This window comes from Salvelinus namaycush, chromosome 31, assembly GCF_016432855.1.
Source record: "Salvelinus namaycush isolate Seneca chromosome 31, SaNama_1.0, whole genome shotgun sequence".
Classification (NCBI taxonomy): domain Eukaryota; kingdom Metazoa; phylum Chordata; class Actinopteri; order Salmoniformes; family Salmonidae; genus Salvelinus; species Salvelinus namaycush.
The window spans coordinates 7,580,420-7,596,280 of record NC_052337.1 but is presented as its reverse complement, the minus strand read 5'-3'; the positions used below and the strand labels follow the sequence as shown (position 1 = coordinate 7,596,280).

Genomic DNA, 15,861 nt, shown 5'->3' with positions numbered 1-15,861 from the left:
TCTATGGAACTGATAGTGAAAGACTATGTTTACTGTAAATTACAGTCCATAAAACATCACAGATAAATGCATATTTTTTTATATATATTTTTTTGTGCTGTATGACAAAATTGACAAAATGGAAATATTTGTTCAGCTACTGTAACGGCAGCCTTCCTCCTCTTCACGAGAAGAGAAGGTGTAGCAGGGATCGGACCAACACGCAGCGTAGCCAGTGCTCAACATGTTTAATAAACGAAACTGTGAACACTTACAACAATACAAAAATAACAAACGTGGCAAACCGAAACAGTCCTCTCTGGTGAAACGAACACAAAGACAGGAAACAACCACCCACAAAATCCCAACACAAAACAAGCCACCTAAATATGATTCCCAATCAGAGACAACACAAAACCCTTGCCTCTGATTGAGAACCATATTAGGCCAAACATAGAAACAGACAAACTAGACACACAACATAGAATGCCCACCCAGCTCACGTCCTGACCAACACTAAAACAAGTAAAACACACAAGAACTATGGTCAGAACGTGACAGCTAATCACACGTTTTATGTGGAAAATGACCATCCAATAATAGAATGCTGCTACTTCGACAACCACAGAGATATGAGGAAGTGGTAAATGTGTCTGTCTCTATGATGTTAAATGTCTCTATAACAGAGTCTGAGGAAGTGTGTTGGCCTATACTCAGTGGGAAAATGTTTAAGGAGGGTGTTTTTGTGCCTAAACTCTAGTGTGAAAAACATTGATCTTCATTTTTAGACCACTATTAGTCTACGTTAAGACTTTTCTTCTGGTGACATCAATGGTTTGTTGTAATGTCCTCTCCACACAGGAGCCACTGCCACCAATCCTAGACCACTCCTTATGTCCAATGTCACTATAGTAACAATTTACAATGACACTCCCTCTTTCAACTCCAGTCACCTCCTGTTGGTCCACATAGAGTTCTGGAGTACCTGAATGTAACGGATGTGAAATGGCTAGCTAGTTAGCGGTGGTGCGCGCTAATAGCGTTTCAATCGGTTACGTCACTCGCTTTGAGACCTTGAAGTAGTGGTTCCCCTTGCTCTGCAAGGGCCGCGGCCTTTGTGGAGCGCTGGGTAACGACGCTTCGTGGGTAACTGTTGTTGATGTGTGTAGAGGGTCCCTGGTTCACGTCGGGGCGAGGGGACGCCATAAAGTTAAACTGGAGCATTGCTTTTCCGCAGCAACCAGTTATCCAGGTCAACAGCATCAATGTAACAGTTTAACTTTAGTCTGTCCCCTCGCGCCCCGACCCGGGCGCGAACCAGGGACCCTGGCTTCACACCTTTTATGTGATCAAACTTGGCCATCCAATAATAGAAGGCTGCTACTTCTACAAACCACAGAGGTGGGAGGAAGTGGTAACTGTCTCTGTCTCTGTGATGGTGAATGTCTCTATGACAACACTGTCTTGGCCTATACTCTGTGTGAAAATGTTTAAGGAGGGTGTTTTTGTGCCCTAAACCTTAGTGTGAAAAACTGAAAATGTTATCTTTCTTCATATTGTCATCCATTTGGAAGAGTAAGTATGAAATACAGCTGTATGAGTGATAATTACCTCATGGAGTCCTTCTCCTTGCCCCCTCAGGTCCTTGGACTGTGTTGTCAGTCTGAACAGGCTCAGGTCCTTGGACTGTGTTGTCAGTCTGAACAGGCTCAGGACATTGGACTGTGTTGTCAGTCTGAACAGGCTCAGGTCCTTGGACTGTGTTGTCAGTCTGAACAGGCTCAGGTCCTTGGACTGTGTTGTCAGTCTGACAGGCTCAACAGTTGGAGAGAAAGAGGATTGTTCAGTGGTTGGAGCTTGAGTTGCTGTGAGGTAAAAACAACACTGGTATTATGACTGGTGTACCAGAGAGACACAGGGTAGACTGAACTGGTACAAGATATTTACAACAGATGTAGACCTTACAGTGAAATGCTTACTACCAAGCCCTTAACCAACAATGCAATTTTAAGAAAATACACCAAAAAAAAGTAAGAGATAAGAATAACAAATAATTAAAGAGCAGCAGTAAATAACAAAAGCGGGGCTATATACAGGGGGTACCTGTACAGAGTTAATGTCAATGTGCGGGGGCACCGGTGTCAAGATAATTGAGGTAAGATGTACATGTAGGTAAAGTTATAAAAGGGACTATGCATAGATAATAACAGAGAGTAACAGCAGCGTAGGTACCGCTTGCGGTGAGGTAGCAGAGAGAACAGTCTATGACTAGGGTGGCTAGGGTGGCTGGAGTCTTTGACAATTTTTAGGGCCTTCCTCTGACACCGCCTGATATATAAGTCCTGGATGGCAGGAAGCTTGGCCGCGGTGATGTACTGGGCCGTACGCACTGCCCTCTGTAGGTCGGAGGCCGAGCAGTTGCCATACCAGGCAGTGATGCAAACTGTCAGGATGCTCTCGATGGTGCAGCTGTAAATCCTTTTCAGAATCTGACCCATGCCAAATCTTTTCAGTCTCCTGCGGGGGAATAGGTTTTGTCGTGCCCTCTTCACGACTGTCTTGGTGTGCTTGGACCATGTTAGTCTGTTGGTGATGTGGACGCCAAGGAACTTGAAGCTCTCAACCTGCTCCACTACAGCCCCGTCGATGAGAATGGGGGGGGGGGGGGTGATCGATCCTCCTTTTCCTGTTGCCCACAATCATCTCCTTTGTCAGTGATGTACTGGGCCGTACGCACTACCCTCTGTAGCGCCTTAAAGTCGGATGCCGACCAGTTGCCTTCCCAGGCAGTGAAGCAACCGGTCAGGATGTTCTTGGTGCAGCTGTAGAACTTTTTGAGAATCTGGGGACCTATGCCAAATCTTTTCAGTTTCCTGAGAGGGAAAATGTGCTTTTGTGCCCTCTTCACGACTGTCTTGGTGTGTAAGGACCATGATAGTTTGTTGGTGATGTGGACACCAAGGAACTTGAAACTCTCGACCCACTTTATCACTATCGTGGGATAGCCGCCTGTCTGTTTAGACACAGAGTTAGACCACCAGTACCTGCAGACAGATCAAACACCCACATTGCTGACTGGGATTTAAGAAAATACACAATACAGAGAAATCACATTGCACCGGCACTGTTAATAAAAAACACTATTTGAATATTGTAGAAAATGTTTACTTTCAGAAACAAAACAAAGTAGTTATTTTCCCCCTATTGACTAAAGAATACTTTTTATTTTTACAGGACAAATGTGATTGAAAACCAGAAAGCCAATGGCAAGTCCTCGCTCAAAATATAGATTAAAAAAATTAAATAAAGGACACACATGACAACAAACAGACAATAATCCTGTGTTCAGAGTTTCAGCATATACCCAGACCCTGACTTCAAACACAATGAACTGAACCATGACTGAGTTCCATCATAGAAACATGGTGCCCTTACCTGAGTCTGGAGAAGATGAGGAGGAGGAGGAGGGAGAGGGAGATGGAGAGATCCAACCTTGTCAGCATTTCGTAAGATTCTGTACATAATTCTGAGACACTCCATTTAGTATGGTATGTTACGTTTCGTATGGTATGTATTAATTTGTGGATGTCCATCATCCATTCCATATGATATGTTAGGAATTGCAATTTGTGGTGGCTAATGTTAGCTAGTTGGCTAACGTTTGAGTTTGAGTTCATTTGTATTTTTACAGGGACAGTGCACATTTCGTTAACTTTAAATTTAGCTAGTCTAGAGGTTAGGGTTAGGGTTTAAGGTTAGGTTATGGTTAAGGTTAGGGTTAGGTTAAAGGGCTAAGGTTAGGCTAGCTAAGATGCTAAGTACTTGCAAAATGGCTAATTAGCTCAAATGCTACATTTGTCCAGGATGAGATTCAAACACAAAATCTTGGGGTTGCTAGACGTTTGAATTATACGCCCACCCATCCACCCAGACCAACCTTATGTAACAATATCAAACGTCTAATTTGGGTGTACCGGATTTACCTTTACTCTGATACATGACTTCTATTCCATGAGACCAGACCGAGATATGAGGAGCCTTGTGTGGGTGGGTGTTTTTGTATAGGTCTGTGTATGTCATATCACTACATAAATGTGTGTGACAAGGATCAAGGCACCAAAGAGAACAACCCTACAGTTCTTCCTAATGTATACAGACATAGTTATCTTCAACTCTCTTCCTGCTTCTGTTTGAGTGTATATGCCCCCCTCAGTGGCACATAGCAACTACTACATTCTGTGGACTAGTTTTAACCACTTTGTAAATACTAATACAAATTTCAATCAATTTTGCATTCAGCATAAGCTTTTTATTTTGTTACACAGCTTGTACATGTAATATACACATTTGATCGTGATCAGTTACATTTCACTAGATACATGAGATCAATAACATAGTGATGTGGGGAAAAAGTGACAAGGGAAAAGGGCAGTGGATTAGGTGGGAGGGACATAACTAATGTAACAGATGCACTACATGACCTAAAGTATGTGGACCCCAGCATGTTGAAACATCTCATTCCAAAATAATGAGCATTAATATTGAGTTTGTCCCCCATTTTCTGCTATAAACAGACTCCAATCTTCTGGGAATGCTTTCACTAGATGTTGAAACATTGCTGCCGGAACTTGCTTCCATTCAGCCACAAAACCATTAGTGAGGTCAGGCACTGATGTTGGGCGATTAGGCCTGGCTCGCAATCGGCATTCCAATTCATCCCAAAGGTGTTTGATGGGGTTGAGGTCATGATCTGTGCATGCCAGTCAAGCTGAAACAGGAAAGAGCCTTCCCCAAACTGTTGCCAGAAAGTTGGAAGCACAGAATCATCTACAATGTTATTATTGTATGCTGTAGCGTAGCCCGAACCATTTAAAAGCCCCAGACCATTATTCCTCCTCCACCAAACTTTACAGTTGGCCCTTTGCATTGGGGCAGGTAGCGTTCTCCTGGCAACCGCCAAACCCAGATTCGTCTGTCGGACTAGCCAGATGGTGAAGCGTGATTCGTCACTCCAGGGAACACATTTCCACTGCTCCAGGGTCCAATAGCGGCGAGCTTTACACCACTCGAGCCGGCGCTTGGCATTGCGCATGGTGATCTTAAGCTTGTGTGCGGCTGCTCGGCCAAGGAAACCCATTTCATGAAGCTCCTTACTAACAGATATTGTGCTGACGTTGCTTCCAGAGGCAGTTTGGAACTCGGTAGTGAGTGTTTCAACCAAGAACAGATTATTTTTTGTGCTACGCGCTTCAGCACTCAGATGTCCAGTTCTGTGAGCTTGTGTGGCCTACCACTTCGCGGCTGAGCCGTTGTTGCTCCAAGACATTTCCAATACAGCACTTATAGTTGACCGGGGCAGCTCTAGCAGGGCAGAAATTTGATTAACTGACTTGTTGGAAAGGTGGCATCATATGACGGTGCCACGTTGAAAGACACTGAGCTCATCAGTGAGGCCATTCTACTGCCAATGTTTGTCTAAGGAGATTGCATGGCTGTGTGCTCTATTTTATACACCTGTCTGCAATGGGTGTGGCTGAAATAGCTGAATCCACTCATTTGAAGGGGTGTCCACATACTATTGTATATGTAGTGTATGTGGTGCTAATCAAAACAAGCACAGCAGACTGTCTTCAGTAGTTTATGGACACAACAAAGAGACAGGTGGGTTAGAAGGTGTGGGCAGAAGCATATTGGAGGCAGATAGATATTCATGACTCATGTTGTGACACAGGAGGGGGAGTGGGCTGTCCTTCCAGCATGAGGGCTCTTTAAGCCCAAGATCTTCACTCAGTCAGTCACTGCTGTGTTGCTGCCCTCTGCTGGACAGAAAGTAGTTTGGTGCACAATACAGGCATGTAATAGAAATAATGATTACAATGTATTCAGCATCTCTGTATGATAAGGATAAAAAGTGTGTGACTAATTAGTGATCTATTGTACACATACAGTAGTAATGTATGGTCTTGTCTGTTTCTTTGTTGAGAGATTAGCGTCACCTGTGTAGGTACATGAGCATAGCCGCGGGAAGTAGGGGTGCTGAGGGTGCTGCAATTAAAACAAAATAATGTTCTGCAAATGATTTTCCCCCTCAAAATCAGTGCACTGGGCCTTTATTATTAGTGGTCAGCAGCGCAGAGAGAAAATACAGCCATGTCCATGACAGACAGAATAAGTCAACACTGACCTGTGTGCTGTTATGCTAGTGAGCTGTAGACCACATTATCATCTGCTTCTGCCTAGAGGAGAGACACACACAGGTAGAGAGGAGAAAAGGGACGATTTGTCATGATAAAATATAGGTTACAGCTTGGAAACACTTCACCATTTGTTGCAGAATATGCTGACACAGGGAAGAGATACATTAAAACTCAGAAATGTTTACAGCATAACACATTTTCAGTATCTACAACTTATACACCAATGACAAAGCACAAACCATAAAACCCTCTTTTTCAAGTACTCTGACGACACAGCCATCCTGTTCCTCCTGAATGACCCCCCCCCCGCCCCCCCCTTCCTTCCAGCAATATCAATCATCCATTACCCAATTCAGTGAATGATGCTGCAATAACTACCTGGATCTCAACGTTTCCAACAAAATAAATAACCATTGACTTTTGCAAATAAAAAACCTGTGACGGCCCTGTCCTCATCAACAGAGAGGCTGTTGAAATGATTCCTTCATTCAAATACCTCTGAATTAAAATAGACCACAAGCTCACCTTTGATCAACACACCACTGAAATAACAAAGAAGTCCCAGCAGCGTCTGTCTGTCATCAGGCGTCTGATCAACCTGTCTGTCAAACCCATACTCCTTCTGCTAGTCTACCAGAACATCATCACCACTACTTATCTACTGAAGTATCTGCTACCACAACATGCTCACAGTCTCACACCACAATAAACTATTAAGGATCCACGACACGGCATCTAAACTGATTGGACTCTACACTCCACAACGGTTCCTTCTTAATGAAGGAGCTATCCAGAGTAAAGCCCACCACATGATCTCCAGTTCAGACTATCCACTCCTCCACTGCTTTGATCTTCTCCCATCAGGTCAGAGATATCAGACTATTAAATGTCTCACTGCAGGCTTCAGGAGGAGTTTCATCCCAGGGACTATCACAATTATAAACAGTTCCATGTATCTTCCTCCTATCTTCCTCCTATAACAAATACACCATGACAGCGCAACACACAAGGGGTGGAACAGTGGCAAAGGTACCCACAGGACAAACATAATAATATTAGTCTGAGGAGAGATTAAATAGCATTAATACAACAAAAATAATTCAAAACACACTCCTTTAGTTTACACCAAAGTTAAACAGATGTATTTTTTCTTCATAATAAGCAGGAGTAATATTCTTAGATCAGAATGACAGGTGGTACTATTTATGTCTGACTGTTGTTTGTTTCCTGATGTTCCTCTTATAGGACAATAAACCTGATATGTGACTTCATCTATAACCCCACCAGTCTGTACATAGCTGACAGTACAACACAGATACAACTTAATCTATTAACATCATAGTGATCAGAATAGCAGCCTTACCTTGGTCTGTACATTTAGCTGGTTCCTCCTCTTGAGGACAACAGAGCTGTACATCACATCATCGCTGTACGTCACATCATCACCATTGGCAGGAAATCGGTCTCGCTGTAGGGCTAGTGAGCTGTAGACCACATTATCATCTGGTTCTACCTAGAAGAGAGGAGGGACACACACAGGTAGAGAGTTGAAGAGGGACAATTTGTGACGATGGAATGTAGGCTACAACTTGGAAACACTACTGTGACGTTGCTTCCAGAGGCAGTTTGGAAGTCAGTAGTGAGTGGTGCAACCGAGGACAGATCATTTTTATGCGCTTCAGCACTCAATGGTCCCGTTCTGTGAGCTTGTGTGGACTGCCACTTTGCGTCTGAGCCGATGTTGCTCCTAGAAGTTTCCACTTCACAATAATAGCACTTGCAGTTGACCGGAGCAGCTCTATCAGGGCAGAAATTTGACGAACTGACTTGTTGGAAAGGTGGCATCCTATGACGGTGCCACGTTGAAAGTCACTGAGCTCTTCAGTACGGGTCATTGTACTGCCAATGTTTGTCTATGGAGATTGCAAGACTGTGTGCTTGATTTTATACACCTGAAAATAGCCAAATCCACTAATTTGAAGGGGTGTCCACATGCTTTTGGCCATGTAGTGTATGTGACTTCATCTATAACCCCACCAGTCTGCCACATAGCTGACAGTACAACACAGATACAACTTCATCTATTCACATCATAGTGATCAGAATAGCAGCCTTACCTTGGTCTGTACATTTAGCTGGTTCCTCCTCTTGGTGACAACAGTGCTGTACGTCACATCATCACCATGGACAGGAAATGGGTCCTGCTGGTAGAGACACACAAAGGGGGTTGATGAAAAAAACTCATAATCAGTCTACATGTATGAGATACATTTGTACATTTACATAATCCATAATATAAGGCATGTATTTGTTTTAACAACATTGAGATATGAGCTTTCTTACTCTCAAACAGCACAGTATCAGTCAGCTCTTTTATTTAACCCTTATTTTACCAGGTAAGTTGACTGAGAACACATTCCCATTTACAGCAACAACCTGAGGAATAGTTACAGGGGAGAGGAGGGATGAATGAGCCAATTGTAAGCTGGGGACGACTAGTTGACCATGATGTTATGGGGGCCAGATTGGGAATTTAGCCAGGACACTGGGGTAAACACCCCTACTCCTAAAATACGTTTCATGGGATCTTTAATGACCTCAGAGAGTCAGGACACCCGTTTAACGTCCCATCTGAAAGACAGCCGCTACACAGGGAAATGTCCCCAATCACTGGGATATTTTTTTAGACCAGAGGAAAGAATGCCATCAGAGAGGCCTCCCGGGTGGCGCAGTGGTCTAAGGCACTGCATCGCAGTGCTAGCGGTGCCACCAGAGACCCAGAGACTCTGGCACAATTGGCCTAGCGTCGTCCGGGTTAGGGAGGGTTTGGCCGGCAGGGATATCCTTGTCTCATCGCGCACTAGCGACTCCTGTGGCAGGCCGGGCACAGTGCACGCTGACCAGGTCGCTAGGTGTACGGTGTTTCCTCCGACACATTGGTGCGGCTGGCTTCCGGGTTAGATGCGCGCTGTGTTAAGAAGCAGTGCGGCTTGGTTGGGTTGTGTTTCGGAGGACGCATGGCTCTCGACCTTCGCCTCTCCCGAGTCTGTACGGGAGTAGCAGCGATGAGACAAGACAGTAACTACTAACAATTGGGTACCATGGAATTGGGGAGAAGAAGGGGGTAAAAAAAAAAGAATGTCATCATATATTACCTGAATTACTAAACAAATTATGTCCTCTTATATCCTCAATTGGTTGTATATTCTTCCCAGAAGGACTGCCAAAACCTTGAATTTTGCATTTGCGTCTACAAACTACTATTTTCCTCAGAACATATTTTTTTAACATTAAGTATGTGCACTTTATACTTGGAATATCCTTTTTCAACTGGAATAGTTCAGAAATAGCTGGAGTGGTAATGTGTGATTTAAGTCCATTAGATGTCCATGTCCTGTCCATTACCATGTCCTGCATTTTTCACAGACAGTGCCTTACCCACAAGGCCTTGAGTCAGATGAGAGGAACATGAGTGTAGCCTACCCCTGAGGTGTTTGTTGTCTGGTCCATGGCCTTATTGTCCTCTGGAATAAAGAAAGAGAGATTCAGTATTAGAGACCTCTGAAAAATACTGAAATTCTACTGAATACATTCATCATAGAATATTTATTTTTCTGAGTCTCCCCTCTTATGTCAAGATACATTGGTCATAACATGGGGGTGCCACAGGGTTAAATTCTAGGGCCGACTCTTTTCTCTGTATATATCAATGATGTCACTCTTGCTGCGGGTGATTCTTTGATCCACCTCTACGCAGACAACACCATTCTGTATACATCTGGCCCTTCTTTGGACACTGTGCTAACAAACCTCCAAAAGAGCTTCAACGCCATACAACACTCCTTCCGTGGCCTCCAACTGCTCTTAAATCTAGAATTGGCTTCCTATTTCGCAACAAAGCCTCCTTCAATCATGCTGCCAAACATACCCTCGTAAACTGACTATCCTACCGATCCTTGACTTTGGCGATGTCATTTACAAAATAGCCCCAACACTCTACTCAGCAAATTGGATGCAGTCTATCACAGTGCCATCCGTTTTGTCACCAAAGCCCCATATACTACCCACCACTGCGACCTGTATGCTCTCGATGGCTGGTCCTCGCTACATATTCTCCTTTCCCCCTTCTGATAACCAGGTGGCGAATCGCATCTCTGCATGTCTGGCAGACATATCAGTGTGGATGACGGATCACCACCTCAAGCTGAACCTCGGCAAGACGGAGCTGCTCTTCCTCCCGGGGAAGGACTGCCCGTTCCATGATCTCGCCATCACGGTTGACAACTCCATTGTGTCCTCCTCCCAGAGTGCTAAGAACCTTGGCGTGATCCTGGACAACACCCTGTCGTTCTCAACTAACATCAAGGCGGTGACCCGTTCCTGTAGGTTCATGCTCTACAACATTCGCAGAGTACGACCCTGCCTCACACAGGAAGCGGCGCAGGTCCTAATCCAGACACTTGTCATCTCCCGTCTGGATTACTGCAACTCGCTGTTGGCTGGGCTCCCTGCCTGTGCCATTAAACCCCTACAACTCATCCAGAACGCCGCAGCCCGTCTGGTGTTCAACCTTCCCAAGTTCTCTCACGTCACCCCGCTCCTCCGCTCTCTCCACTGGCTTCCAGTTGAAGCTCGCATCCGCTACAAGACCATGGTGCTTGCCTACGGAGCTGTGAGGGGAACGGCACCTCCGTACCTTCAGGCTCTGATCAGGCCCTACACCCAAACAAGGGCACTGCGTTCATCCACCTCTGGCCTGCTCGCCTCCCTACCTCTGAGGAAGTACAGTTCCCGCTCAGCCCAGTCAAAACTGTTCGCTGCTCTGGCACCCCAATGGTGGAACAAACTCCCTCACGACGCCAGGTCAGCGGAGTCAATCACCACCTTCCGGAGACACCTGAAACCCCACCTCTTTAAGGAATACCTAGGATAGGATAAAGTAATCCTTCTAACCCCCCCCCCCCCCCCCCCCCCCCTTAAAAGAGTTAGATGCACTATTGTAAAGTGGTTGTTCCGCTGGATATCATAAGGTGAATGCACCAATTTGTAAGTCGCTCTGGATAAGAGCGTCTGCTAAATGACTTAAATGTAAATGTAAATATTCGTCGCCAAACCCACTGGCTCCAGGTCATCTATAAGTCTTTGCTAGGTAAAGCCCCGCCTTATCTCAGCTCACTGGTCACCATAGCAGCACCCAACCGTAGCACGCGCTCCAGCAGGTATATTTCACTGGTCATCCCCAAGGCCAACACCTCATTTGGTCACCTTTCCTTCCAGTTCTCTGCTGCCAATGACAGGAACGAATTGCAAAAATCACTGAAGTTGGAAACTTATATCTCCCTCACTAACTTTAAGCGTCAGCTGTCAGAGCATCTTACCGATCGCTGCAGCTGTACACAGCCCATCTGTAAATAGCCCATTCAACCAACTACCTACCTCATCCCCATATTTATTTTTGTTTTTCTGCTCTTTTGCACACCAGAACTTCTACTTGCACATCCTGTACGTTTGTTTATCCCATGTGTAACTCTGTGTTGTTTTGTCGCACTGCTTTGCTTAATTTTGGCCAGGTCGAATTTGTAAATGAGAACTTGTTCACAACTGGCCTACCTGATTAAATAAAGGTGAAATAAATAAAATAAATAAAAAACAAAACATTGGCTAATACAGTTGTCTTCGAGGAAAATATTGATTGTCTCATGAAAAAATCTCCAAAACAAACGTATCAATTTTTCATTAGTCGGTATAGAATGAATACTTACTATGCTTTCTCCACATCTTCCATGTGACTAGGACACCAGCTATCACCACCACCAACATGCCCAGAGGAATCAGTAGCATTTTTAGATCTATGGAACTGATGGTGGAAGACCATGTCTATTGTAAAATACAGTACATAAAACATCACAGATAAATAGATTTTTTTTAAATTATTATTATGTTTTTTGTGCTGCTATGACAAAATGGAAACATTTGTTCAGCTCTTCTCACATTTTACGTGTGAAACTTGACCATTTAAGAATAGAATGCTGCTACTTCTACAACCACAGAGGTACAAGGAAGTGGTAAATACAGTATCTCTGTCTCTATGATGGTAAATGTCTCTATAACAGAGTCTGAGGAAGTGTGTTGGCTTATACTCGGTGTGAAAACATTTCAGGAGGGTGTTTTTGTGCTCTAAACTCTAGTGTGAACAACAGAAAATGTTACCTTTCTTCATATTTCTATTATCATCCATTTGGAAGAGTAAGTGTGAAATACAGCTGTATGAGTGATAATTACCTCATGGAGTCCTTCTCCTTGCCCCCCTCAGGTCCTTGGACTGTGTTGTCAGTCTGAACAGGCTCAGCAGTTGGAGAGAAAGATGATTGTTCAGTGGTTGGAGCTTGGGTTGCTGTGTGGTAAAAAATACAATGGTATTATGACTGGTGTACCAGAGAGACACAGGGTAGACTGAACTATAACAAGATATTGTTGCTAAGCTACAGTATGACCTTCTTGTCTAGCTTATTTAATTTACCCCAACATGTGGATTTTAACTTAGTATTAGCACTGCTGAGTTCAAACCAATGGTAGGACCACTAAATATTCCCAAAAGCTTTAAATCAGGTTACTATCAATTTATTTTAGATGATCAGCCAGCAAGACTGGATAAACCAGGTTAATACTTCATTCTACAGTATCTGATTGCTCTCTACTCACTGGTCATAGTGGTGGTACTTTGTGTGGTGGGTTGTCGTCTGACAGTGATGTGAACAGGCATCATAAGGTCTCCCACTTCACACCTGTACCAGCCAGTGTTCTCCATCTTCAGTCCACTCATAGTCACCGTTAAGATGTTTCCTCTGGTGGCATCAGTGGTCTGCTGTAGGGTCACTGATTTTCCCTCTGTAGTCCCAGAATTCTCCCACACACATTGGACACGAACACAAATCCTACACCACTTCCTATTTCCAGTGTCACTATAGTAACATTTTACAATGACCCTCCCTCCTTCAACTCCAGTCACCTCCTGTTGGTCCACATAGAGTTCTGGAGTACCTGAACACAGAGGTACAGACACCAAAGAAGGTCCTGAGTGATCAAGTGTTTTTTTGTAACAACTGACCACAAATATAATAATGATGATATGATGTATAGAGAACAGAAAGTAGACATATACCAACATTCCTCATGTCAACTTCAACAATAATAGTGACATCAGTAAATGAAACCAGAACACCAGTCATGTAATCATATGGAAGAGTTGCAGGGATCTTACCTGCAGTGACAGATAGTTGGAATCTTTCTATCATGACATCTGATCCACCACTGATCACAAAACACCCGTAACGTCCAGAGTCCACTGGCTCCAGATCAGTCATGGTCACAGTGATTGTTTGCTTGTTGATGTCATCAGAGATTGAGGCCTTATCTGTGCTCTTGAAAGGGTCAGGGGAGCATATTTGCCAGTGACCTACTTTACACAAGTATTTCACATGTGGTTTGTATTTCAGATCATAGCGACATGGGATGGTGATGGAACCTCCTGTCTTCACAGACACACGATAAGCACCTGTAGACACATCAGAAAACACATTAGATTGGAATTCAAGCAAATTCTCAGCAGAAAAGTCACATTTCATCTGGACTATAATGAATTTAATATAGGAAGTGTTATTGATAAGACAAGCTCCCATCCAAATCTTCCAACAGTCCTACATGTGGGGTTAGTTTCAGGTAAATGTTGTGATTTTTCAGCCACTCCTGAACCTGTGACCAGAAACCACCTTCATAGCGGCAATACCAGAATAAGTGATTTTATGATTCTGTCTCTTTGCAGCAAAATCTGCAGATATAAGACGGTTGTATGCCCCATATACATAACATTCACTAGGCGGTGGCAAGAATTTTGTAGAATAGTTTAAAGTTTAAGTTTTGAATCAAGCGTTGTTTTGTGTATCAGTTCAGTTTGGGAATAAGCCTTCTTCCATGGAATAGGATCCCTATTTTCTCCCCCTTCCACTTTCTCTTCCATTTTTGCAGTAATGCTGTAATCAGTTGGTTGTAAATTTTTGTTAGCTGCATGTGTGACATAACTCCACCATTCCTATTCATAATTTCATTAATAAAGATTATTTATTTATTCCTTAAACAATGTATATTTTTCCTCGATCAATTAGTATATTTGAGTTAAACCATAATATTTGTTCAAATATTTGTTCTGTCTTTTCTGGAGGATGAATCTGGAATTGCAACCAGCGTTGTATGGTTTGTTTTAGAAAGGGTGATATTCTTACCTGAATTAACTGAAAGTGAGAGGTTGTAGTCTGGATAAAGGGGAAAAGTCCATTTTCAACAATGGGTGAGCCATTCTTACTAATCTACTTGAGAACCAGTTCGGCTTTAAGTATACCTTTTGTATGACTGATGCTTTAGTGAGAGGTTTAATGCTTTAACATTTAATCATTTTAGCCCTCCGAACTCATGTTTATTATATAAATAAGCACGTTTAATTTAATCTTGTTTGCCATTCCAAATAAAGTGAAATATTTTTTTGCTCATATAATTTTAAAAACATATCGTTTGGCGTAGGCAGGGCCATAAGTAAGTAGGTAAACTGGGATATGATAAGGAATTAATCAACCATTCAATTATTTATTTAGGGATATGAATAATGGTACATTTATCATAGTTTGGTTGTAATCCAGAGGTTTAAAAAAATTATCTAGATCCTCTGTGAGGCTGTGCAGGGATCCAAATTACGTATTTAAGAGAACTTGACTCATCATTGCAAAATTATACCTGTAACGGTCCTGACCTGTTTTATGTTGTTTTTGTATGTGTTTTTGGTCAGGGCGTGTGTTTTGGGTGGGCAGTCTATGTTTTGTATTTCTAGGTTGGTTTTTGTGTTCGGCCTGGTATGATTCTCAATTAGAGACAGGTGTGTATCGTTTGTCTCTAATTGAGAGTCATACTAAGGCAGCCAGGGTTTCACTGGGGTTTTGTGGGTGTTTGTTCCTGTGTCCACACATGGACGGTTGAAGGTTAGTCACATTTGTTGTTTTGTAGTTTTGTAGTGTCTTGTTTGCTGTTGTCATTAAAAGATGGCTTATTTCCCTCAATCCGCATCTTGGTCCTATCCATGCTCCTTCTCGTCTAAGGGGGAGAACAACAATGACTGCCTTTACAGAAACACCCACCACAACAGGACCAAGCGGATTGAGGAGAGAGAAAAGGAACTACAGCAATGGGGAAAAGAGGAATGGAGTTGGGAACAAATATTCAACGGAGAAGGACCCTGGGCTAAGGTTGGTGTGAATCGCCGCTCGCGGGAGGAGAAGAAGGCAGCCACAGCCCAGGAGCGCTGGTATGAGGAGGCAGCGCGACGACGCGGTTGGGAGCCCGTGAGTCAGACACAAAAATTTCTTGGGGGGGGGCACACGAGGAGTGTGGCAAAGCCGGGTAGGATACCCGAGCCAACTCCCCGTGCTTACCGTGGAGGTAGAAGGCGTCGTACTGGTAAGACACCGTGTTATGCGGTAAAACGCACGGTGTCCCCAGTACGCGTGCTTAGCCCAGTGCGGGCTATTCCACCTTGCCGCACTGGGAGGGCTAGGTTGGGCATCGAGCCGGATGCCATGAAGCCGGCCCAACGTATCTGGCCTCCAGTACGTCTCCTCGGGCCGGCGTACATGGCACCAGC

The 15,861-nt window shown here is 43.8% G+C and overlaps 1 protein-coding gene across 6 annotated transcripts; it reads right to left on the bottom strand.

The window, feature by feature from the left end:
* Positions 1–5,604: 5,604 nt before the first annotated feature.
* LOC120026255 lies at positions 5,605–13,555 on the bottom strand. Of its 6 annotated transcripts, none has more exons than XR_005473068.1 (10): positions 13,438–13,555; positions 12,879–13,217; positions 12,459–12,570; positions 11,939–12,033; positions 9,660–9,700; positions 8,294–8,380; positions 7,540–7,689; positions 6,164–6,215; positions 5,926–6,024; positions 5,605–5,795 (listed from the first exon to the last, which is right to left on the bottom strand). XR_005473068.1 is itself a non-coding variant. In XM_038971078.1 (9 exons), exons 1-8 carry the CDS (start codon positions 13,538–13,540, stop codon positions 6,174–6,176), a joined length of 969 nt encoding a protein of 322 aa, XP_038827006.1. In that variant the 5' UTR covers positions 13,541–13,555; the 3' UTR covers positions 5,605–5,795; positions 6,164–6,173. The 6 variants fall into 6 exon arrangements, 4 of the variants coding, with proteins under 4 accessions (XP_038827006.1, XP_038827007.1, XP_038827008.1 ...); XR_005473069.1 differs by having other exon boundaries at positions 5,976–6,024; XM_038971078.1 differs by lacking the exon at positions 5,926–6,024.
* Between the last annotated feature and the right edge of the window lie 2,306 nt (positions 13,556–15,861).